At 39.4% G+C, this 25,514-nt stretch overlaps 3 protein-coding genes across 5 annotated transcripts; all 3 read right to left on the reverse strand.

Moving 5' to 3' along the window:
* Positions 1-36: 36 nt before the first annotated feature.
* Positions 37-7,949, reverse strand: soat1 (sterol O-acyltransferase 1). Of its 3 annotated transcripts, none has more exons than XM_068707329.1 (16): positions 7,773-7,949; positions 7,284-7,429; positions 5,292-5,350; positions 4,931-5,079; positions 4,694-4,753; positions 4,429-4,536; positions 3,996-4,281; positions 3,520-3,598; positions 3,299-3,383; positions 3,169-3,214; positions 2,935-3,064; positions 2,735-2,832; positions 2,545-2,643; positions 2,284-2,419; positions 1,995-2,140; positions 37-1,886 (listed from the first exon to the last, which is right to left on the reverse strand). In XM_068707329.1, the coding sequence occupies exons 2-16, from the start codon at positions 7,426-7,428 to the stop codon at positions 1,809-1,811; spliced, it is 1,704 nt and encodes a 567-aa protein (XP_068563430.1). In that variant the 5' UTR covers position 7,429; positions 7,773-7,949; the 3' UTR covers positions 37-1,808. The 3 variants fall into 3 exon arrangements, with proteins under 3 accessions (XP_068563430.1, XP_068563431.1, XP_068563428.1); XM_068707330.1 differs by having other exon boundaries at positions 7,305-7,429; positions 7,713-7,949; XM_068707327.1 differs by having other exon boundaries at positions 7,713-7,949.
* Positions 7,950-10,149: 2,200 nt separating this feature from the next.
* si:dkey-21p1.3 (collagen alpha-2(XI) chain) lies at positions 10,150-14,767 on the reverse strand. Its single transcript, XM_068707989.1, has 17 exons — positions 14,714-14,767; positions 14,458-14,511; positions 14,320-14,373; positions 14,130-14,183; positions 13,929-13,982; positions 13,795-13,848; positions 13,266-13,319; positions 13,121-13,174; positions 12,987-13,040; positions 12,887-12,904; positions 12,741-12,803; positions 12,410-12,556; positions 12,139-12,265; positions 11,932-12,038; positions 11,517-11,597; positions 11,236-11,433; positions 10,150-10,302 (listed from the first exon to the last, which is right to left on the reverse strand). The coding sequence occupies exons 1-17, from the start codon at positions 14,765-14,767 to the stop codon at positions 10,150-10,152; spliced, it is 1,380 nt and encodes a 459-aa protein (XP_068564090.1).
* Positions 14,768-15,371: 604 nt separating this feature from the next.
* Positions 15,372-22,400, reverse strand: LOC137870586 (collagen alpha-1(XI) chain-like). Its single transcript, XM_068707990.1, has 17 exons — positions 22,332-22,400; positions 22,196-22,249; positions 21,215-21,268; positions 21,064-21,117; positions 20,760-20,813; positions 20,555-20,608; positions 20,332-20,376; positions 20,178-20,222; positions 18,923-19,030; positions 17,996-18,049; positions 17,794-17,847; positions 16,690-16,743; positions 16,470-16,577; positions 16,188-16,238; positions 15,740-15,793; positions 15,559-15,612; positions 15,372-15,443 (listed from the first exon to the last, which is right to left on the reverse strand). The coding sequence occupies exons 3-17, from the start codon at positions 21,245-21,247 to the stop codon at positions 15,372-15,374; spliced, it is 894 nt and encodes a 297-aa protein (XP_068564091.1). The 5' UTR covers positions 21,248-21,268; positions 22,196-22,249; positions 22,332-22,400.
* Positions 22,401-25,514: the final 3,114 nt, after the last annotated feature.

A 25,514-nucleotide genomic window follows, 5' to 3' on the forward strand; every position in this document is an offset into this window, starting at 1 on the left:
AACCCATGCATGAAAGATGAACTTGAATAAAAGAGGTAAAGGGAACATACTTCATTTTTATTCTTATACTTTGGTCTTTGAAGAATGTGTCGGACATTCGTCTACATCAGGAGGCAGAACATATTCATTCATAACATTGTCACCTGACAATGATCTATTCAAGGCCACAAGAAAGATCACAATGAACACAAATATCACAGTAGATGCAGCTCTACTCCCCAAAAATACATATCTAATTTCAATAAATGTATGTCTGCATGTTAGCTCTTTTAATTACTATAAATAGTATCCTCATTACCAAAATAAGCAAAATAAAGGCTTCAGTCAAATGTGGAATACTCAAGAGTCATTTAGTAGAAAGTACCACCGGGGATTCCAATATTTCTACCATTATCTGTACATATTAAAAAAATAAGTTGCTGGTACTTGTTTGTTGATATGAAATGTGTAAGGGACTCTGGGGAAGACTCTCTTGCTCCTGAACACAATTCACAGCCACATTGAGTAGAGAAAGAATCAAAAGTAAAATCCTTTAATACAGTGCCACCTTGTGGTCATAACATTTTTTGAAAGTGCTGAATTTTCCATTGCTGATTTTTACCTCATATTGTGCTCTCAGTATTCACAAGTATAAATATAGTCTCCCTGCATTGAAATACATCCAGAATGGCAACAATAACTGCATTAACTTTGTAATTTCCTCAAAATAATACCAATGTGTAAAGTTTCAAAACCACAGGAAATAAAAGCCCACTGAGCATATACATTTCTTCTTCCATTAGTTAGAAATGGAGATTACTGTTCTGTAAAAATGTTTATGATTCAAATAAAACAGTTATTTCATGTACTCAGTATCTGACAAAGCAATCTGTAGCCCCAAGTGCTTATCAAGTATCATTACTATTTTCATTACTTATAACTCTCTAGCAGCCAGCTGCAACATTAGTATTAAGAAGTTATTCTGTAGTGATTCTACCGTCACATAACCTCACATTGGTCATGACCAAACTAAAACATAATTTAGGTTCACATTTAGGTTGACGCTAGATGTATGTTCAAACTAGTTCAATTGAAAATATTCAAAACATCAAGATTACATTCAGCATATATTACCTCCATACAGCATAATTGTCATCTCTATTTTGTAAAAACATGTTTTCTGAAGTTTAGGAAGTTCAGGATTTTTTATTCACTATAAAATAATTTCCCAACTATATCAATGTGTCCAAAGCCAACCTCATTGTCCTCTTCAATGAAATGAACTGCAACCTTGAAGCCATAATACAGAGGCCACAGTTCCTCATATATTTACACAAAACATCAAACATTGGCCATGTTTCAAAATAAATCTTATTGGCAGTGAAAAATAAATAACATTGAAAGGCTTTCCGAACATTCTGAAATTGTATTTGCAGGCTTTGTTAAATATTAACCATTACTGCATATGTGAATGATGTTTGTAAAGTGTTCGTATTCCGCTGCCACGTCATATTTGCCACTATTATATTGGCACAAGGTTTCACAGTTGATCGTGACAAAAGTAATGGGAGTACATCCGAACAATAAATAGTAAATAAAAATATAACAGTTCACGTGGGATTTTACGTGAACTTGTAATTTTGTAGGGATTGTTTTTGAAAACATAAAACAAGCACGTAAGGCATTACTGTGACTTTTCTGTTAGAGTACAGAACATTTTGGCACTGAAACAAAACAAACTAGAAAGATCAGAAATGAAGACAGTAACACAAAGGCTGGTCAGATGTATTCCGATGAGTGAAGATCCTCAGCAGTGATCCAAACGTAGATCACAGCCTATCAGAGTCCTCTATCAGGTCTCTCTGACAGCTCCAGGAGCGAGGCTTTAGTAACTCGAGGAATGAAGGCTGAAATCAAAAAAATGTATGAAGCTAAATCTGTGTTCATGCTTCAGGTTGGCAAAGCAAAAACTTTCAGCTGAATTACTGCACACAAAGCAATGCTGCAGGTGTTACCTCCTTCAGGGGGCAGTAGCGCTGGGCATACCACTCCTGGGAGTAGAGGCAGATAATGACTCCCTGGCCCAGGAAGAGGGCCGTCCACATGATTATGTTCCAGATGGGACCTTTCCTTTGGTCATGCAGAATGAAGTTGAACATCACTGTGAGAGGGTGAGAAATGAAGATGAGGGTGAGAGCATAATGGAAAAAAAAGAAGAAATGCACAGACACATAACTTGACCACATTATTGTTTGTGTCATAACACAGACAGAATAATAATATGTATTAGATTTTGTCTCTTACTTCCAAAGCACATGAAGAGGCAGAAGAGGACGGGATAGAAGAAACCAAAGCAGACTGCAAGGATGTACTCGTGGACCACTGCAGACACTGTGAACACAAACAGCATGGCTACCGGTCTGAAACGCTTCTGAGACATCTGGAATGACAACACAGAAGAGAACAGGCGGGTCATTATAAAATAGTCAATAAACCTAACCTAACACAGCTGGTGTTCTTTTAAAAAAAATATATATATATTGTATTAACAGCAAAACCACTCACCCACAGGAAGTCCCAGTACACATAGTAGTACAGCCAGTCATGGACCACTACATTCCAAGTCCGATAGTAATTAGCAAAAGAGGTTGAGTTCCACCAATCCTGTGATGTCAAATGAAATTAAATCAAGTGTAAAGTACAACAAAGGAACTAAATTATATTTTGCTCTGGCGGGCAGCGACAGATGAAGTACCTTGTAAAACATCCTGTCTGCAAATCGGAGCATCTCACCAAAAGCATTAAGCCAACAGTGGAGGAAGGCAAAGAACGCCAGGAAGAGAATCAACGCTCCTGCAAAAGAAGAAAGACGCACAAATGTTTTTTTACTTTGAGACCGAGTGAGACTAAGGGGTGAATGAAAAGGAATTTGTGGATGAGGATGGCTGATCTTACCCGGCAAGATGGAGTTAAAGACACAGAGGACCATGGCCCTCAGGTCAAAGAGCTGCAGACTGATGCTGCGGAACTGAGGGATGCACAGCCGCACAAACACGTAATAGGCATAAAACATGCAGCCTAGCACCTGTGGGGTGGGAATGGATGAACTAGTCAAAAAATAGGCCAATATATCTTGTGCATGCAATTTTAAAATAAATGCCAGTCTTAGAATATGAAAGAGGTTGGTACCTGAAGTAACTTTGTGGCTACGTAGCCCCATCTGATCACTGGGTTCCTGCATTAAGTGACACACAAGGTTTTACCAAACGCATGAACTACTGCATGGAAAAAGACTCAAACAATGAGAAGGACCATTCACCTGGGGTACTTGTCTCTGTAGATGAGTGTCGGTGCGAACAGAAAGTAGAGATACTGAGAGACCTGAGGGACCACTGGGCTGGGGCCTAAAGAAGAAAAGAGAGACTGCTGATCAACATAAAGACAAAAGGAAACAGTAGCTATGAGAAAGAAAGACATTTTATGAAACAGCAAATAAGAACAACACATTGATATACAGAAAATAAAAAGGAAGTGACATACTGGTCTTTTCTTTAGCCCAGCTCAGCACTCTTGGTACATTCTCCCTGACAAAGGAGTGGGCTTTCATCATTAGACGCACCTGGAATTAGACAAATAACAAAAACAGACACAGCAGTTATTACTTTTTCCACAGAGTCAATTTAAAAAAGGGAAGACAAATTTACATATATTTCAAAAAGGTATTTGAAAGAGATTTACATAAGTCAAGAAATACAGCCTACACATCCCTGCTCAACTCCTCACTGAAATGTACACTTGACTTTAATAAAAGACTTGTTTTAACATGCGCCTAAATTTGTGTTTATTATATTCTATTGTAAATTTTCATATTTTCTATTTTTAAATGATGTCCTATACTATTGAACTGTGTTTATTGTCACGCACCAATCACCAAGCCAAATTTGTTGTATGTGCAAACTGTTTCCGTTTCTGATTCTAACACGACACACTAACTGTGGACCGCATCCGTCCTCTACCTGTTCCAGGATGATGACGAAGCACGATGCAGGCGGGAAACTGTTGGTCACCACCACATATGTAGGCAGGAACCCCAAACCCACAGCTTGGTAGAGCAGGAATACAGAGCCAAACAGCAAACTGCAAAACCTGGGGTGAGGGTAAGAGCCAGACTGGGTCTGCGCCCACAGGTGGAACAGCGAGTAAGGAACCAGCAACACAGACAGGAACATGCAGATCCACGTGCACACCACCAGAGGGAACTGTCCAAACGCATAGACCAGCAGGTCAAAGTGCAGCACCAGTCTGAGGCGAAGGAGATGAAGTAGAGAGGAGAAACTTCAAGGCTCTGCTCAAAACAGATTATCTGACCAAGTGACATCAATTAAAGGAGTTCATTACTTCAACAAAAGCTGAATAAAATCATAAGGCATTAGCAGTTTTCTACATTACCTGCCTTCATCAATGAAATCTACCACCAGTGTACTGAGGATAAAGATGATGAGCAGGGCAATAAACATGTGGTAGATGGTCCTGATGTGGTTCACCTCAAACAGCTCACTGCAGAAAAACAGAGAGCAGGCGATTAGAATCTGCACCACGACACTGATGTTGAGTAACAATCTTGAAGCAGCAGAAATCGAACTGAAGTGCACCGCAATAAACAAACGTTTCATTACAATATTTGCATTTCTTTCCGATCAGTGTGTCACCTTACTCTAAGAGGGACCGGCGACTGACAAACTGCTTGCCCTGGCCATGAGGAGGCCGGAAATACCTAAAAGAAAAAAGAGAGACATCGATGAACAGCAAATCGATTTTCCTTCGAGAAAAAAAAGTGTGTGTATGACCAAGAGAGAAATGGGAAAAGTTTGTCCTATGTGCTGAAACTCCACACATCTGGTTTTTAGTGCAACTTTGCTCTGAAAGGCTGCTAGGAGATGCGAGGCAGCACCTGAGTTTGTTCCTCTCCTTGTCTGACAGCGGCGGTGAGAAGGCAGCAGTAACAGGTGCAGGCTCCAGGATGGCCGACTCCTCGATGAGACTGTCCATGAAGTCATTGACTTGACTGTCAAACTGATGCATCAGGTCACTCTTCAGGAACTGCGCAATAGAGCAAAAGATGCATGGAAGAGTCATCATTCATTAAAATGTACTTTATTTTTGACTGTGGCAGTGTGTCAATTTAAAATATTGATTATGGGCAGGATGACAGAATAAACATTAATTGGAGGAAACCTTAGATCACATTCTAAGTGCCCCATTCCAACATGCAGGTTCAACCTTTTCATAACCTAAATTACCGATTTACTAACCTCTGCTTTTCTTTTCAGTTGCAGCTTTTTGCTGATCACCTGTTCCATTTCAATTGTTCCTGAAATTGCAACGAGAACACACTGAGCATATCTATCCATCCATTACCTTTAACCATTTATAGTCATCAATTAACTTAGGCTGCATGTCTTTGGACTGTGGGAGGAAGCCAGAGAAAACAAGTCTGAGCATATGATAAAATAAAATTGTCAACATGCTGCTTTGTAATCCTCCAATATCACTATAAAGATAAGTGCTCGGGACACACCCAAATTAACAACAGAGCTAACAGAGTTGCCGCCACCTAGTAAATGTAAACATCTATTCCCACCATGTGCGGTCAGAGGAATGCTAAAATAAAATACATATTAATATTTATCTACGGATAACTGTGCTATAAATGTAATTTCTGTATGATTCCAATCATTTCAAGCATTTTTATAATCAAAAATCGCTGATTTAGCGCATGTCCTGTTCAAACAGAGAGGAGACACGTGAGGTGAGGCAGCGAAGAGCTGTGCCTCATCTCAGATTGCGCAATCCCTCACAAACTGGGTTGAGCGCGTGCCTTTTGCTTTCTCATTGTTTGTCACCACTGTAATATTTGTAGACACTTTTATTATATGTCCTTTCTTTACATAGAATAGGTAATGTATTTCACGTATGTGTAGAACATATTTAGTGTTGCTGATCTGACGTTAAACCGCAGTGAAAAAGCAGAGAGGCAAACACTACTCTGCCTCAAAGAAGAGGGCGTGCGAGAGCCCACGGGTCGGGTTTATGCTTGTTCTGTCGTTGCTCTTCTTCTACACTTTTCTTCTTTTTATATTTTGCTTTGACCACAGAAATGTAAGATTATATATCCAAGCTTAAAAATGTCTCAAAAAACAAGGAAATATGAACAAATCAACAGCAATTCAACGTCGGACAGGTAAAGTAACCTTTTATGTGTTTGTTGTTCTCTTTATACATCCGTGGTTGTTACACAGATTATAGCGGAATCTCACGATTTTCGCGGGTGGTGCCCGCGAGCGCTCCGCTTCTGAAACGCTCCCGGTGGGGCAGGTCGCGGCGCACACGCTCCCGGTGGAATCAAATATGTACCTTACCTATGTGTGTGTAAATAATGCTGGTATGCAAAACAACCAGTAGTCAATGTGCAAGCTGCCAATTGAATGGTGATTTCAGCTACTCTATTGGGTTCATATATTTGTAAATCTGACTTCTAGTGTGCAGTCAGTGCCTCACCAGCCACGAAGCTCACCGCACGTCACTGGAGACAGCGCATAAAAAGCATTCACTCTGGTTTTACTGCTCACATAGAACTAACATCTGTTTTCAGTAACAAGTGCAGCCAAATACAAAAGACTTTCTATTTGGAGATTGAGATTTTTGAAAAGTGATGTTAATATTCGTTGCTAATAGTTGAGTAATTTACATTTCAGTCATAGTGTTGTAAAAGTGTAACAGTCTGGGAAATAGCAGAAGTCATAGGACATCCGTCTTTAGATGCAATGTTGCCAAATCCAAAATGAGACACACCTATGTCATCTCGTTGACTACTGGGGTTAAGGTTACGACAGCTGTCTGATGACAAACTAGTTGGGAGAGTTTAATGTCGATCACACAAACAGAGATAAGCAGCAGAAGCACTCCACCCATCTGTTGACTACAGTATAGCAAAGAAAAAAAAACGGACTGAACATGATAAATTACATATTATTATGACAACTTTTTTTAGTTGTGGTCAGTATTTATATTCTAAATACAGAAAAGAGTTAAAGTTTTCCAAAGACTTGTCAGTTGTACAGTTAATTGACCATCACGTCTTTAACTAACTGTACCACAGGTCACATCATACGGCCTAAGAGGACACGCATCATCACATGGCATGTCTTCAGTGACTAATACATCCAGGGAAATGCATTGGAATTGATTTTTTTTTTTGACTGGGGTCAAATCAACATGCACAATGCAAATAGAGATTTTCTTACCATTGCTGGTAATGTGGTTACCTCCATTGGCTTTCTGGTGTTCACTCTGATTACATTCCCCATTCAAAGAGCTGTCTAAATCAGGGAAGGGGGGCGTCCGAGGAACGGCTCTGCAGCGGAGGACACTGTCATCTCCACTCTCCATTCTAAAGACAAAAACTAAATCAGTGGCAACAGTACCAAAGTAAAAAGTACCGCGTATCGAGGACACATACAGGAGCGCATGCCACTACCGTATGGGTGAGAATGCAAAGTATGTGGACTGACAAACAAATTGAACCGAGTTGACAATCAAATCACTCTCACATGACACGGACACACGCGGCAGACGGACACGGCTAATAGTTTAGTTAGCTCCCTAACAGCTGATAGCCGAAGAGACAGTGTGACAGGCGGCGGTTCATTCATGAGCTAAATACACATAAACACCTGGTTTAAGTGGAGCCTCTTCCTGGGTGCTAGCACTGAGCTCTAGTCAAATTAGCTCACTTGTTGACGTCCGGGTAGTTAGCTGCGGAAACAGGTTGACAAGAAAACGATAAAGGAAATCTAAAAACGATCTCCACCGACTTCCTGGTTACGTATTCACTTCAAACCGCCCGGGTGCGTTCTTCTTGCTAGGTCGACCTCCGACGACGCCGAGTTGAAACTCCTTTAATCACAGCAGTCCGGGCTGCTGCACACCTTCCCCATTGTGTAAACAGAGGAGATGATGAGCAGGGCAGCCGACGCTGATTGGTCGAAAAGTCTCTCCTCCTTTTGACGTCACCAACGCCCACAATGTTGACCGTCGCTGACAGTATTAGACAATAACTGATCAGTGGGCTTGATGACTAATCCAAAAACTTGCCATGCAAGCCAAAACTAAAAATGAAAACATCTATTTATTTTTTTAATAATTAGCTTTTAGAATGACATAATCAACCAGACACTGGCCGAGCAGTTAAAAGTCTCTACATACGACTATTAACATATAATATATGAATACTCCCACTGACAGTGCAGTGTGTACATAACTCACACTGTATGCTGAACTATGGCATGGCTCCTGGTTTGCTGTGTGGTCATTTAGTTAAACACTACTTTATTTATTCTATTGGTTTATTTGTCAGGGACAGATGCTATTGATCAACAGAAAAAAAAAAAATGTATTTAGGAACTGAGTTCAGGAATAGGCACCGTGTAGGCACACTTTCAGCTGAAATAATGAAGGCCTTACAACTACATTTTGATACAGGGCTTTTTCAAGACATGACTGAACTTATCATATTACATGATATTGTACTTTATTGGAACATATTCCCCCAAAAGGTTGAAATTTATCAAATTGCCATACGTCTGAGGCAATGTGACAATCGCCTGCTGTGCCTCTTTTCTCCCTAAATTCAGAAGTGTATAAAATATCGAAGCTACTTTCTCAAATTTAGAGAAAGAGACTTATATTTAAGAGTAAAAGTAGAAAACATCAACTTAGTAAAACTGTTGCAAACTTTAGTGTGTCACAAACGGAAAGCCACTGATGGAAAAGATGAGTAACACAGGGACATCTCAAAAATTGAATTACACATTTCCTTCATATGCATGATTATCTCATAGTCAATCTTTACACCACAGGTACTTTATGCGATAACAAAATAAACACTGCAATACTAAAGTTATTCTAATAAAGGCATACTGATTTGAAATTTAGTCTAAATAGCAAGTAAGTAAAGCATGATGAGTCGTAAATCACAAGTTAAACTGGTCTTATGAGCTGAGTGTGGCTAATACAATTAACTGCAAAGACACAGGGATCATTTATAAAAATCATTACCAACTAAATCGTCTAATATACTGAAAACCTTTCGACTGATGGCACATCTAAGCACAGATTGGTTTTCAGCTGTGTTTTGCAAGATTAAATGACAAACAAAGGATCTTTTGTGATTTTGTGAGGGAGGGGGTTAGGGGGTCTTAATATGCATTAAAAGGCAGTCATATGGGACAGTTCTGTACAGTCTGTTGGAGGTCTGTTGGAAGAGCTGCCTGGTTGCAGGCCTTTTCTGTCACAACAATGTCACTATGTGTTCTGACACTTGTGCACAATCAAAATAGTCATAAGACATCTTTAAATCTTCCTATGTTCACCATATTTAATGGGAACATTTGCTTCTGAACACCCTTGAACCTGAACTCTTGGGAAGTATTTAATAAAACTCATCCTCTACACACAATGAATGAAGCAAACATAAAAACATTTAACTATCGTTATGAATTCTGGGTAATTGTGTTTTCTATCATGACATGACAGCTTGGCATGTTCTATGTCATAAGTGGAACACTTTAATTTGATTGGCATTAGATCTCAAACTACACGTTCTGTAGTTACATAAAAAAAACATTGGTAAAGCTTAATGATCACAGAGGAAACAGCAAAAATCTACATCACAATCCAAATTCAAGAATATATCTATTTTATATTGACCATCTACTGGATGGTACAGGCATGCTACGTAAAAATACAACAGATGCACAAATCTCGATTTCCTTTCACATATTCAAAGTCATCATTTTATTTTGATAGTGCTGCATATTGTCCCCCTGTGAGGATAATAGAGACACAAATTGAGTTGTGTTATAAACACTTTAAGTAAATTTCATACAAACAAATAAAATTAGGTGCTACATAAACATTTAAAAACTATTTATATAATGCTTCATATGATAACAACTAACAATTCAATAAATATACACAAAAAACAGATTAATCCTGACAAAATTGTTCATGTAAAATACTGTGACATCATATATCGCTGCTTTCTACATAAAAGAGATATTTACAGTTCATCGTGCAGGAACACACACAAACACACACACTCCTCATAGGTCACAAGAAGCAGAGGGGTCCCAAAACAACGATGATCTCAGGGACATGGGGAGATAACGACCTCATCTCTACACCCACATCTCTGACAGGAAGTAACTCCATGTCACCTCGATGGAGCTCCGTGCTCCCCCGAACCGTCACAACCACCTCGACCTGCAAAATGATCACACAGAAGAGACATGAAGAGAACATGTTTAGCCTATTGCACAGCTAGGAAGGATTCCTTTTGTAGCCGAGAACAGGGATCCCCAACCTTTTTCCTTTAGGGACCCCTTTTCTATCAATGCGTAAACTGACGACTGCTTTTTTCCTAATATACTCAATACATAACAATAACAGTACAGGACTGTTAAACTGTACAATTAACCCAAAGAGTAAATGCAATAACGGCAGGAAATTTGTGTAAAACAAGCAATTTGAATGAGTTTAGCAGATTATTTCCTGTGAGTATTGTATCAGTCATGATTTTTCCCAACAACAATAACAATAATACATACTTAAAAGGCTTCTTTTTATGACAAATTCAGTGTTTTCTTCTTCCCGATGCTTGACTATTTTTCGACTAGCTCTTTGGTTGTTTTAACTGTGTACTTTTCTTAATAATTCTTTTAATAATGCAGGGAGAAGCTGTTTAGCAGAGAGTGCAGGTCTTCACGGCTTGCTTATTCTTATTCTGTGAGTTAAACACTCTATAAATAGGACCAAATAAATACACAATTCAGTGTTGACGGACATTCAGGGTCCCCCGTGTGGCTCAAAGGTGAAAATATAAATGTTAAATAAAAGACTATGCAAGAAATTCTGCATATTTATTTGGTGACCCATATAAAATCTCCTATAAAATACCGTCCCAGTCTTTGGGAATGCGTGGCATAGAATATCTACAAACAATATAAAAACTTGTATTGATTCATTAAATTCTTTTGTTCTATATAACATTTAGATTTACCTGGGAACATTCAGAGTGAATACAGGAAGAAGATGCCATGTTCAGATAGTGTTTGATTTGTTCATACTTTTATACAGCTAGAGAAAGCCGAACGAAATGGTGTTTTGAAATACAACAAAATGTTTTATATATCTTACCTCACATCCTTTTCTGGACACCGTGCTAATGTGGGAAATGATTTCTTTGCCAGAGTCTCCCAGGATGTGAATGATCCTATTGGCTGAATTAGTTATTCTCTGGTTTGCTGTACAGCTGACAGTCATGTGCTGGAAAGATGTGTGGCTGTGTAACCGCAGAAACCTCAGCTGGACGACATCCACACCAGCGTAATCAAACTATCAGAGACAGAAATCATTCATTTCAAGTCTGAGGAAATGGCTCACTGATGTTACATGTACTCAATGTTCCTCAATGTTACCTTGTTTCCACGATGCTGCTGACTGAACCACTGCACAGACATTTTTGATTTCTTCATTTCTGGTTCCAGACTGAATTTAATCTAAAGAATAGAATATTAGCAATATTTTAAAGCAATCCTTTCTGCCATCTCATTTGTATATTAACATTAATCTAAAAAAATCTGATTAGTACTTTTATTTCTTTCATATTTTTAAGACATTTGAAATCATTGCTGAGCGAAATTGAGGCAATCCCATCTAACCAGCATGTTTGACGGTATGTTGTATATCTATACTCTTATGTAAAACCGTGGGATTATATCATGGTTTTGTTATTGTAGTTGAAAACAAGAGGAAGAACTAGAAAGTGAGCCCATTCCTCACTCAGCCCTAAACCTGCAAATGTTAACCCTTTGTCGGTGAAAATGAGTGTACCTGAGACTGTAAAGGGTCAATGCAGGTTGTTCCTCCTGCTGTGAAGTTACAGAACACCTTCACAGCATCAAAGGGACAGCCTTGGTTGGGGTCCATGTAAAAGTAACCTGAAAGATAATCAAATTGAGCGTCTGATCAGTCACACTGATTTAGGATACAGAGTATCGTCAAAAGCAGATTTACATATGAACCTTTTCAGACCCTCACCATCATCCAGATGTGTGTGGATGAGTCCCAGCTCGTAGCAGGTGGTGGCAGGGTCCTCTTTGGTTCCCTGAGGCCGGCTGAAGGTTTCCTCATCTACTTCAGACCATCTCCTGGACATCGGCCTGGGCTGCGACAGAGGAATCCATTGTTCAGTCATTCAACCACCCAACAACTCAATCATAATTCAGCTCCTTGAATATAAAACATAATCTAACACAAAACAAGATCATTGTGTAAATAAAGTGCGTATGAAAAGAAAGCTTGTACAAACTTTTTGTGGTCCTTCTCTTTGCTTTAGTTTTGATCTTGTACTGGGTCTGAATTTGGGCCTTAGCGCATTGTTCTGACCCGGTTTTGGCTTAGGCTTTGATCCCTGTCTTTGTGTCGGCCTGCGCTCACCAGGTGCACCAGGTTTTCCCTGTGAAACAAATGACTTTGCTTTAAGAGCATGGTACATACCTCAATGCAAATGAGCAGTATTCACAGCCATCAAGTGTCTAATGGATCTTTAACTTAACAATATGTTACAGTTAACTATGTTGATCAGGTCAAACCTTTTTTTTTTATTTGTTTGCTTATATTGTGAGAGTAAAATGTCTTACTGGAGGTCCACGCTTGCCCTTTACTCCCTTCGTTCCTCTCCTGCCCTGGACACCTTTCACTCCCTGAAAAGGCCAAAAGACTTTTTTGATTGAATAGAAATTAAAAAGCACCGTGAACAGATTAAAAAACAAAAACAGTCTCTCACCTTCTTTCCGAGCTGGCCCTGTAACAGAAACAGAACAGAAATAACTTGAATAAACTGTTTCAGTCACTATTTTATATAGCAGAATATCAAATCAACGTACAGTGAGTCCAAGGAAGCCTTTTCTCCCACGTGGACCACGAGGACCGGCACCCCCCTGTGAAAATCAGTCAGTTGATTAATAACCTTGCTACCTTCTAAAAACAATGTGAAATGAAAAGTAAAAACACAACTTACCTGCTTTCCTTTATGGCCTCTTTGACCTTTCAGTCCCTGCAAACCAGGATTCCCCTAAAATAAAATTTACAGTTGTCTTAGACCAACTTAAATTATGTCTATTTTGAATTTAAATGATTTCATATTTGAAATCAATTCAACCAACCTTTAACCCAGGTGGCCCCATTGGTCCCAGCATTCCCATGTAACCAGGGAGACCCTATAGGGGAAGAAAAGAAGGACGAGAACGGTTTGAAAACTGCTTCTCACACAACATTTACATGATTCATGAGCAATGTGATTGTAATTTTGATTAGATTTCTAAAAGGCTTGGCTTATTGTAAAGTCCTGAAGCTGTGCAACAGAAGATTCATAATTGTGTATCTGCCCAGTGGTTCGGATCCGCTCCAAAATGAATTGGGTTCTTCCCTGGCTCATGCAACAACCTTCCACCTCTTACAAACAGTTTCAACACCAGCAGATGATGAGTAGAATGAATACCGTACAGAAACATGATAGGACAAAGCAATATGAAAAACTGCAAGACAACAGAGGCACTCTTTACAGGAAGTATAAACTGTATCAAATAAATACAACATAAGTAAAAACATATCCTAAATGTTAAAATGCTAAATGTTTGCAGAGAAAACCTGTCTCATCCAGGTGAGTTGAAATACTGTGTGTGTGACTTTTACCTTTGGACCGGTAATTGCAGACTTGCCCTTCTGTCCTCTCAGTCCTGGAATACCCTGTATCAAGACCAGAGATGATGTATTATGTTTAGTCTTTTAGTGATCTTATTATTATGCTGCTGAACAAACTTGTTTACCTTTGGCCCCATTGGTCCAGGTGGTCCTTGTTTTCCTTTTGGTCCAGCTTTACCCTGAGAGACACAACAGGACACCAGTAAGACACACATTAAATAGCAGCACAGTTAACTACATGAAATGTATATATGTTCACAGTGAGCATACTGTACATATAATTATGAGTATTATCTTAAATTTAAATAAACAACATAACATTGTACCTTAAACCCTGGTTGTCCAGTGTTCCCCCTGATCCCAGGAGATCCAGGTTTTCCCTACAAGAATACATGTTTTAAATGTATTTAATATCCCAAATCTGTAGGCCGAACTAGAACAGACATTTATGAATAAGTGTATATCCCCATAGTTTTGCAGGGGTTGCACATTATCCATGTTTGTTTTGGAGCGTACCATTTTGCCGGGCTTGCCTGGAGATGCAGGAGCTCCTCTGAAACCTATATCCCCCTTTGGGATGAGCAGGGGAGGGACTGAATTTAGTAAAAAGGTTGAACAACAGACTAAATTGCAGTATGCAATATTTTTACTCACCGGATCGCCTTCATTACCCTCAACCCCTAGTAACCCATCCAAACCACTTAAGCCCTGAGAACAAGATCACAAGACGAGAAACCAATCATCAACACATTCCTCACTTGAACTTTTTGTGTGCTAAAATACAACTTAATCATCACTTTTTGGGTTTGCATGTTATTTTAATCTTAATACTTGAAAAAAACGGGTGACTTCAGGTAGCGGTAATGGATTTTGTGATACATGTATGTATTTAATCTGTCACAAGGAATACTTGCAGGTTTTCCAGGTCGCCCAGCAGGTCCTGGTCTACCATGCAGGCCTTCATCTCCCTACAAAACGGACTTCATTAGACGAGATCAATGTAACACTGAGGCCTAAAGTAAAACTTAATCCTACCTTTAATCAAAATGAAAGATCAACAGAGAGATCAAAGACAGTGATCAAGATGTTTACATTAAGTGATGGGAAGTGCATTTCTTCGAAAGTGTAAATGAAAAAAAATGTCTTCTTTTAAAATTTCAGATTGAAATAAAACTTACAGTTTTTCCAGGAGCTCCTTTGTTTCCTTTCCTTCCAGGCTGAGCTCTTTTTCCCTTTGTAAAGACACAACCTTCATTATGACAATTTGTTTCTGTTTTATATTTTTCATCTGACACGAGCGATGGCTTTCCTTTACCTTTGGCCCATGAATTCCTTTAAATCCCGGAAGCCCGGGAGGACCAGCAGGTCCAGGTAGACCTTTAGCACCAGGAATGCCAATGATCCCCATCTTCCCCACTGTCCCCTTAAAAATACACACACACATAAATAACACCATAACAAGACCTCTATTTACTGAAGACATATAACTAATGAAATACCAGATCATTCAGTAACATCGAATGATCTAATTACAAAGGCTGAGCTTTGCAAACCCAATCCTTTTAAGTTCAAATGTGCTTTCCCACCATTGTGCCTCTTGTCCCATGGTCTCCTTTTGCACCCTTTTGACCTCGAATTCCCTGGGGAATAAAGATGGAGACAGTGCGTCACTGTGGTTACATCTTTATGCATTTACCATTAAATATGCTTCACCAGAATTATAATGCAACAACGCAACACATAATGACATCCCACCATGTCTGCTTGGATGCCTTGAAGGCCGGGCTTGCCCGTCTCACCGTGACTGCCCTGAATTGCACAAATACAGAGCAGAGACATCATGAGATGTATTAAGTGAACCCTGTCAGCTGGACAGATCACACTTGCAGCACTGAAGCATTTCACTGCATCAGAAAGAACAAATGGCACATTAGACCTTTGGTCCAGGGATTCCAGTTTTGCCCTCAACGCCTCTCTTGCCTGGCAAACCCTGAAAAAACACAAATAAAGTCAAATTAATTAAAAAAACAATTAGGACTGAGAAAAAACAAGATCAGGCATTAAGTTAAGTCATATTTGTTTTGAATGGCAACCAATTTGTGAAAAGCAGTTTTATGCACAGTATATACAATCTTAATTTACATCGTCATATCTTTGACACTGAAGTGTAACTAAACATAAGGAGAGACTGCTTTTGCTGTCTCTGCTTATGGCGCATGCACAGTTACAGATCAGGGTGACCTGGACGCAAATAGGTTGAAACTTTCAGAGCATTAAAGCCAACACACACATTTTTATTATATTATGCCATAATAATTGTGGACTTTCTCGTGAATATTATCTGTTGAATATGTTCATGCCACATTAAGTCTCATAACACATACTGGTGTTGATGGTCCAATTTGTCCAGTGGGACCGAAGCTGCCAGGGGGGCCCTGGAATGAGAAGTAAAGCTTACAGTGTTTATTATTGCAACAATAAAATATATAGCATCTCTTAAATGTAATTATCTGAATCAAAACTATATATAGAATCCAAACATAAATTATAGTAGTCGCACGACGCAAGCTTTATCCATGATAACATGAAGCTCATAATAATTAGTATCAATCGTCATCATGCACAATTTTGGACATCATTAATAAAAGGATCTAACTGTTACTTACAGTGTGTCCCTGGAGCCCCTTCTGGCCTTTGGCCCCTGTGGCCCCAGTGTTGCCCCCTGGTCCAAACTGTCCAGGCATGCCTGATGAACCTCTGGTACCTGGCTCACCCTGTGAAAGCATCATCATCGTCATCATCGTCACACATTTTGTACTCTAAACAAAACTTTCAGCATTCATTTCACAGCATAAGGTCAAGTCCAATATTACCAAAATGACTGACCTTGAGCCCTGGAACTCCTTGTTTTCCTCTCTCCCCTGTTGAACCCCTGTACCCCTGCAAACGAGGAGGGGCAGAGCAGAGGGAATACATTCTGCTGTTTTAATTCAAACTTCAAAAATATTCAGCACACTCCAGTGGGTCTCAGAAGTCTGTATTAATATTTTAGACAACAGTGACTGCAGGGATGCCTGACTTTTGGACTGATGCATTTTCAGAGCAGAAACAAAAATGGATGCAAGGTACTGTCATGATATTCCAGTAATATATACTGCAAAAATGTAGTCTTATATATCCACCTGTTTCCCCGGTGGCCCCATTGCTCCCTGTGGCCCTTGGTTGCCTCTGTCGCCTTCCGCTCCCTTTGGCCCTTTCTGTCCGGGAGGCCCAGTGTTTCCCTTTTCACCCTGGAATGTAAGTCAATCAAATGGTTTCCAAAATTTGATTGATACATTTATGTTCCATCTACATACAGGGTGTGTGTGTAATCGAAGCACTGGAAGTGTGGTGCTGAGGATGCTGCAGTACCCTCTGTTGGATTGCGGAAGATTTGAGTATTGAATAGGTTTTTACTGGCACTTCAACGCACGTTTGCAGCCATGGAGTGGTTGATACATTGTAATCAGATGCTTTGAAATCCAAAGAGAGTTGTTGTAAATTTTAATTGGTGAGAGAGTTCCAATGAGATAAATTAACGCTGGAGAAAGGCAGTCATGGTTATTAATTAAAGTTACCCAATATTTTTTGCGTATTCGGTGGCAGCATCCCCAGCTCAAATTATCTTCCAACGCATATATGTGTAATTGTATGCTGCATTTTCAAATTTTTGAGAATTTGTATACACTTTTATCTCACAGAACTCACAGATAGGCCTTTTTGTCCAGCTGGCCCCTCAGGTCCCTTTAGACCAACTGGACCCTAAACACAAAACCACTGGGTTATTCGTACACACGATCAAGCACAACATAAGGCTCAGTCAAACCTGCAGACTGCATAAGCCTCTAGTCCTGTGGTTTTAGAATATCAGACATTTTAGTGTCTTTGCATTCAGTTAAATAAGAAAAGATATAAATCAAATCTGTGACAAGCACAGTCTAATCAATCTACCTCCTCACCATCGAGACCAGCAACGCCCTCCTGCCCCAAAGCTCCTCTGGATCCCTGAAAAGGCGACAGAAACAACTGAGTGATGAATCATTGAACTGACTGTTTCTGAAATGGTTGCACAGACCGCTCCATCACAACGTTATTCTTGTTTAAAACATTTCTGAAGCATGTTCCGAGTAGCTCAGTAAAATAAAAGCTTTACCTTATCTCCTTTGATACCAGCTGACCCAGTTGGTCCCTGAGGTCCATTTTGACCCTAAATATAGAGAAAGTAAAGCAACAATTGCACAAAAAAGACTTCATATTCCTGCTCTACAACATACTCTCAGCTTGGTGATGAGAGTAGGTTATAGAGTTTGGTGTACCTTAAAATGTATTTGTGTTATATTTACAAATAGTTGCATGTAAAGGCTGTGTGCTTATTGCATTTGTTTGGTCTTTATCAAAATACATGCAAAATACTGTATAATTAGACATTTAAATCTTTTGATGCACAGGGAATAATACAAACTTCTGTGTGTGAATAGAGTCAACACATGCTTAAAATGTCATCGCTTTTAAGTTATTTGTACAGCAGATTTTATCCTTATTGATTCCACAATTTGATTTCAAGATTATTATTACAGACAGCAAGAATAACAACAACAACTCTGTTTACGCAAAGAAACACTTCTACCTCTGAGGTACAGTTCGTCCTCAAAGACAAATCTATAAAAATCAACAATATAAACAAATCTATATCTAATGTACCCTTTAAGACAAGTATTAAAGAACAATAATGAGGAAGAAAATTATTACGAAGATTCTTCTGACATGTGATTGATCTTTTAAAGAGGATGCACAGACCATGAAAATAAATCTTAAATCTTGTGATGCAGCCTAATCATGTTTCCAAGAAAATCCAAATGAAATCAGGATGACACACAGGGAGTGATCTATGACACCCTGGCTCATCACCCACACTCTTGCCCCACACCAAACTGGAAAGAAAAACACTTCCTGTTCACTCATCAGATGAAGCTACTGTCAGCAGCTGTCACAAGAGGCCTGCCAGCCAATAGATAAAAGTAAAAGCTCATTCACTACATGACGTTTATAATTCACAACAAAAGGATAAAAATAAACTTACTGGGTAACCTGTAACTCCAAGCAGGCCAACTGGACCTTGTGGCCCCTGGTCACCTGAAAGGCCACGGGGCCCAACCTCACCCCATGGTCCAATGTTACCCTGAACACCCTAGAGGAAAGAAAACAAGATATAAACCTTTTGTGTATCTAGACAGATTTTAGGTCAAGTCAGGTTTATTTGGGTATATCAGGTATATCATTCACAATGTCTCAATTGGCTTAACAGACCTACATTAGCTAAAAAAACAAGCTTTCTGAGAAAAAAACTCAACAAAAACTTAAACACGAAAGGAAAGAGGGAAAAATAATCTTGTAAGGTAAGCTTGTTGATTGTAGAGTTTCAAGTACTAGTACACGTTTCATGTGCACAGAAGTGTAAAGGAGTGTAGCTGTAGTCACAAAAAAACTATTAGAAGAAGGGCAACGTGGTCAATCAATTAAAACAAATACGTAAATGCTACAAACAGTATGTATGGCGCAATATGGACGGATAGACGGATGGATGGATGGATGGATGAATGGATGAATGGATGGATTAACGGATAAATGGATGGATGGATGAATGAATGGATAGACGGATGAATGGATGGTTGAATGGATGGATGGACAGATAGACGGATAGACAGATGGATAGATGAATGGATGAATGGATGAATGAATGGATGGATGAATGGATGGATGGATTAACAGATAAATGGATGGATGGATGAATGAATGTATAGACGGATGAATGGATGGTTGAATGGATGAATGGATGAATGGACAAATGAAGGGATGGATGAATGGATCGATTAACGGATAAATGGATGGATGGATGAATGAATGGATAGACGGATGAATGGATGGTTGAATGGATGGATGGACGGACGGATAGACGGATAGACAGATGGATAGATAAATGGATGAATGGACGAATGAATGGATGGATGAATGGATGGATTAACGGATAAATGGATGGATGGATGAATGAATGGATAGACTGATGAATGGATGGTTGAATGGATGGATGGACGGATAGACGGATAGACAGATGGATAGATGAATAGATGAATGGATGAATAAATGGATGGACGATAGCTGGAGAGATGGATGTATGTATACAGTAAATGCTACTAACAGTATGTACGGTGCAATATGGATGGATAGAGGGAGGGATGGATGGATGGATGGTTGAATAGATGGATGGATGAATGGATGAATGGATGAATGGATGAATGGATGAATGGATGTGTTTGGAATGAATGAAATCATCTTACAGGAGATCCTCTGTATCCCCTTGGTCCAGGCATGCCCATCTCACCCTGAGCACAGAACATTTTGACATAAACACCTATGTGTAATTAGATACAGTACCACTCATTGTGTATAAACTGCAGCAGTGACACTAATAACAGGAAATGAATCACTTACTCGGCGGCCTTGTTTCCCCTTTGGTCCCTTCTCACCTCTCTTGCCCTTCAGAAGAAATTTAACAAGGTGAATGCCACATTAAATTGCAAAATGTATACCATGAGTGAGTTACCAAGTGAGCACATGTGTCCAATGTGACAGAATGATGCAGCTTATATTATTGACAGACATGCATTTTGATTAAAATGCAGGCCTTGACAAGAAGATTTTAACTAACAAATACCTTTAGGCCTTCACTTCCTGGAAACCCTCCAGATCCTTCTTTACCTTTAGCCCCCTAAAGAAAACCAGCTGTCCATTAATCTCAACATCATCATGGCTGCATCAAAAATATCGTATTGTGGCACTTCGAGACATTTGAAGCCCCATTATTCCAAAGGATTACACTGTAACATCCTAAAGAACCTGATGGTGATGTTATAACTCACTCTCTCTCCTGGCATTCCTGGTGTCCCCTTCATCTCTCTGCTGCCAGCTTCTCCCTGTTGATTGACACAAATGTACAGCAATATGAATCCACATATTCCATTTGTACCACATACTCATATAATCGGAAATGGCTAACATACAGTAACGTGGTATGGATATGTAACTACACGTGAATGCATGAATAACTGTTAGCTTCTTGCCATCCCAATTACGTTCAACAGAAATGAGATCTTCTTTTGTTTCATTAAATAAGAGAAAAAAAATCACATTTCACTCCAGGAAACAAAGGTGATTACAACTTACACTCTTCCCTACGGGTCCTTGGAGGCCAGAAGCTCCTGTCTTGCCAGGCAGTCCCTGTATACATATTTAGGAGACTATCAATTATCCATGTGTTACATAATATGAGAGCAAATTTACTTGTTCAGTGTTTAATATAGAGAGGAAATCTCACTTTTAGTCCTGTAGGTCCAGTGTCCCCATTCATTCCATTTGAACCAATGTGTCCCTGACAGAAATATGATATTAGATTATCACATATCAGTACCTATTCTGTGTTACCCCTGATGTTATTAAGTGGGGTTGTATGAGATGCTTATCCATAGTGTATTACTTACATTCAATGACGGCAGGCATGCTCCCAGCTTGGAGAAGTAGACAGGATGACCAGCATGGCGCTAAGCAATGTACTGCTGTAGACGGGGATGGCCGCAAAACTTATGTTAGCCACTTAAGTGTTTAGAATATTTTCACCGTTTGTATTCCATCATTTTTTTTCAATGGAGTCTGGTAGTTTTGAGGAGAGCATATATGGATACTAAGGCTTCAGTTCTCCGTAGGAAGGGGCTGTCTGACGCCAAGGTAAAGCGGTGAAAATATTCTAAATATAGTGTACACTGAAACCAACATTGTTTTTTTTTTTACATGGTCCTTTTTTAAGGTGGCTAAAACACTTTTTGCCACTGTCCCCATCCACAGCAGTACATGGTTTTGACTCAGTGTGGTAACTCCTGTCTGAGCGTGCCAACCGTCATCTATGGCTATGGATGCAAACCTCATTCAACCCCACTTCAAAACATCCAAACTATACCTTTAATAGTCCCACTGATTAGAAACATAGACCTTTAGTTCAAAAGAGAGAACACCGGATTTAAACTCATAGGATATATATTGCAGCTGGCTGTTTGGGCTTCCTAATTTTGGTATACTAATCAACAGCCTTTTTCAGTTTGTGCTGTATATCTCAATAATTACCAATCTCTTGGCAAAAACATTTACATTCTCACTTTGTTGATTTGGAAAAATCAGTAGTGCATACACAACATTAAGTCTGGAGGCCAATGCTACACTTACATGATAATTGAGTTTATGAAGGTGATATGGAATTGAACACAGTCATAAAAAAGAGTATTATCATATTGTTGGTTGGTCTTACCAGAGCTCCAGGAGGTCCATCCTGTCCCCTGTTACCTAAGTGACCTGGAAATCCCTAAAATGAGACACGGATAATAGTCAAATTAATCAAATTAATAGTCAACAATATTTAACATTATTTATATAATTCTGATCACCTTCAGGCCTTTAGGTCCAGTACCTCCAAGGACTCCAAGCAATCCCTACATAAAAGGTTCACATTTATAAAACACATGGCCTCTTTAACATCTATACCAGCAACAATTTGAGAGGTATCCTAAATTGCATTACAAACATTCTTTGTAGATAGACTAAAATGATGACTTATAAATAGCCATTTAAATGGGTAATGAACAATTGAAGTTCAGAGCATCATGAATGATTTGATCATGAAATACTTTTTTATAGCCTACAATCTACAGATATAATTGTAAAGATATAATAAACAGCTTCAAAACTATGTTATGTTATGTATCTATGTTAAAACTGTTAATTAAAGCCATCTAAACACACGTATTGTGAAAAACTATTAAAAAATAGCAGTGAATAGAAATTAATATAGGACTGGACACTGTTGTCACATAAGGACAGAATAAAAAGTGTAGCCACATAGGAACCTTAATACCAGGTTCTCCTTCACGTCCTCTCTCTCCAGATTTTCCCATCTCTCCCTGGAAGCAGAAACCACATCAGTAGTGTGGATTTAGCACAATGACCAACATCTAGAATGAACTTCATCTCCACTCACTCATACTTACAATTGGACCTGGCATTCCAGAAAATCCTGCTCGACCTTCTCGACCCTTTGACGGGAGAAATGACCATAATTGATTAGGATGTATTGTGTACTCTACATACAAAAATATTAAAATAAAGGTTGTCTTTAATCCTTTTTTCCACTTATTCCACATGAATTAATACATGCAGTTTGCATCTTTGTCCGACCTTGTCACCTCGAGGTCCAGGAACTCCACGAATGCCATCTGGCCCTCGATCTCCCTACAAAAATAAATATACTTGTATATGCTTGTATCCATTCACACATGTTTCTTTCTACTTTCTTAAAACCCACCTTCAGTCCATCTTTTCCCTGCTTCCCTTGCTCCCCCATGATGCCATCAAAGCCCTACAACCATGAACGCAAGTATAAAACATTCCTTGATTATTACTGTCGCTATAGCATCGTTAGTGAACATGTGCTCGCCCATCACGTTTATTTCACTCACACTGGATCCAGGAAGTCCTGGTGGCCCTGTTGGTCCTCCAAGTCCCTCAAGTCCTGAAGGGCCTCGACGCCCCTTCAATCCTTGTTTACCTGAAAGTCCTGGAGGTCCCTGTACACAAACACAAGAAGACATTGAACTGAGCTACTGATTAGTCAATAAAATGATCCACAATCAACAGGAACTATCCATCTTACCAGGTCTCCCTTGAACCCTGGATTACCCTTCTCACCTCGCTTGGCTTTCGCCCCCTGGTAGAGAAAAGTGCACATTTAGTGCAGCGCTTAGGAACCAAAATGGCTGTGAGAGTATAACTTGATATGATTGAGGTCATTAAATATTTCCATACATTATAATTGAGGTAAAATTGCTTTAAGTAATCTTACGGGATCACCTGAGGGTCCAGACTTTCCTGGATTCCCATAGGCTCCCTGAAATTAAAAAGAAAAAAACATATACTCAAGCTTTAACATGACATCACTACAGCACATCTGAGTTCATATCTTCTCTAGGAATTAATTGTGCTTGTGCAGAAGATTTGGCCTTGATGTCTCACATTAAGTCCAGGTGGTCCAGGTTCCCCTATGTCCCCTTCGTCTCCTGGATCACCCTGGTGACACACACAGACCACAGATAACAGAGTGACCCTAAAATGATGCCGACAATCTACTGCTGAATTGTTTCTGGTTGTGTACTCACATGGTCTCCTTTAGGACCTGGAGGTCCACCTGGTCCTGGTTTTCCCTGTGAGAAAAAGAAAATCAAGTTGTTTTCTTTATTCATAATAATTTGTCTTCACTTTGCATGAAAGTAAAGCACATTACTGGTCCCATTACAGGAAAATAGAAATAATAGTCCTCTCTTTGTGAAGAAGGAACTTCTTGTTTCACTACTTTAACAATTTGTCTCATGTTTGTAGGCTACACATGACCAAACAGCTAATTCTCCGGTTGCAAACCAACTTACAATAAACTCACTGATTGTGTGTTTCTGTTTTTGACTCCGATTCTACAATAGAATGAAATGCTTCAAAGGGTTTTGTTGTACCTGGGGGCCACGGACACCAGGAAACCAAACTGCTCCATCAGGACCATGGTCTCCCTGAATCAACACACACACACACACACACACACACACACACACACACACACACACACACACACACACACACACACACACACACACACACACACACAATATATTTACAGGTTCAACTTGTTTTAAGGTAAGTAAATGCCATTACCTTCTAATTATTTCATCTCTGTGAGAAAGAGTATATCTGTTAAGTGTCACCTGTGGTCCAGCTGCTCCTCTGGCACCCAGTTGACCTTGATGACCCTGATGGCATTAAGTATTGTTTCAATGTCTGTTTATTAGTCAACTTGGATTATTACTTGATCACCTAGTTGTTTTCTTACCGGAGGTCCTTTAACTCCTAGGAAACCTTTTACTCCTCTGGGGCCCATTTTTCCCTGAGCAGAGGACAGATAATGAATGCACTTCTTACCTCATCATTTAATCCAACATCACTATTTTATCAATTTTATGAACACATTGCTGTAGTATATTGTGTTAGAAAACTTACAGGTGGGCCTGGTGGTCCACCAAAGCCTTGAGATCCAATCTCTCCCTGAAAATAATCATCAGTGTACAAAAAAGAATATCAGTGGTATCACAATTTTAAGGAAACAGGGCTTAGAGTCTGACGATCCAGATGGAGTATATAATTATTGCTATTTATACAGATATAGATAATTGTCACCCAGTGAGCTGTATGACACTGACCAGAGGTCCTGATGATCCTAGAAAACCAGAAGGACCCCTAGCTCCAGGCAGTCCCTATACACAAAGGACAGTTCAGATGTCGCAATGTAGAACTTCACAACAAAAAGTAATTGTTATCAGCACAGTAAAAAAAATCTTGTGTATTTTTGAAATTGCACTTCATAATGACTCTATAATGACGGGGCGACGAAAGGGGCTGTCATTAATTAGTAAAGTAATCCATACTTACTATGTAGCCAGGGACACCAACGACGCCTCTGACTCCTTTATTTCCCTGGTAACAACAGATAGCAAAATCAGAATTACATGCACCACCACTCTACTTTAAAAAGT

Source organism: Cebidichthys violaceus, unplaced genomic scaffold, assembly GCF_023349555.1.
Source record: "Cebidichthys violaceus isolate CVI_PGR_0920_01 unplaced genomic scaffold, fCebVio1.0.p SCAF_13, whole genome shotgun sequence".
Classification (NCBI taxonomy): domain Eukaryota; kingdom Metazoa; phylum Chordata; class Actinopteri; order Perciformes; family Stichaeidae; genus Cebidichthys; species Cebidichthys violaceus.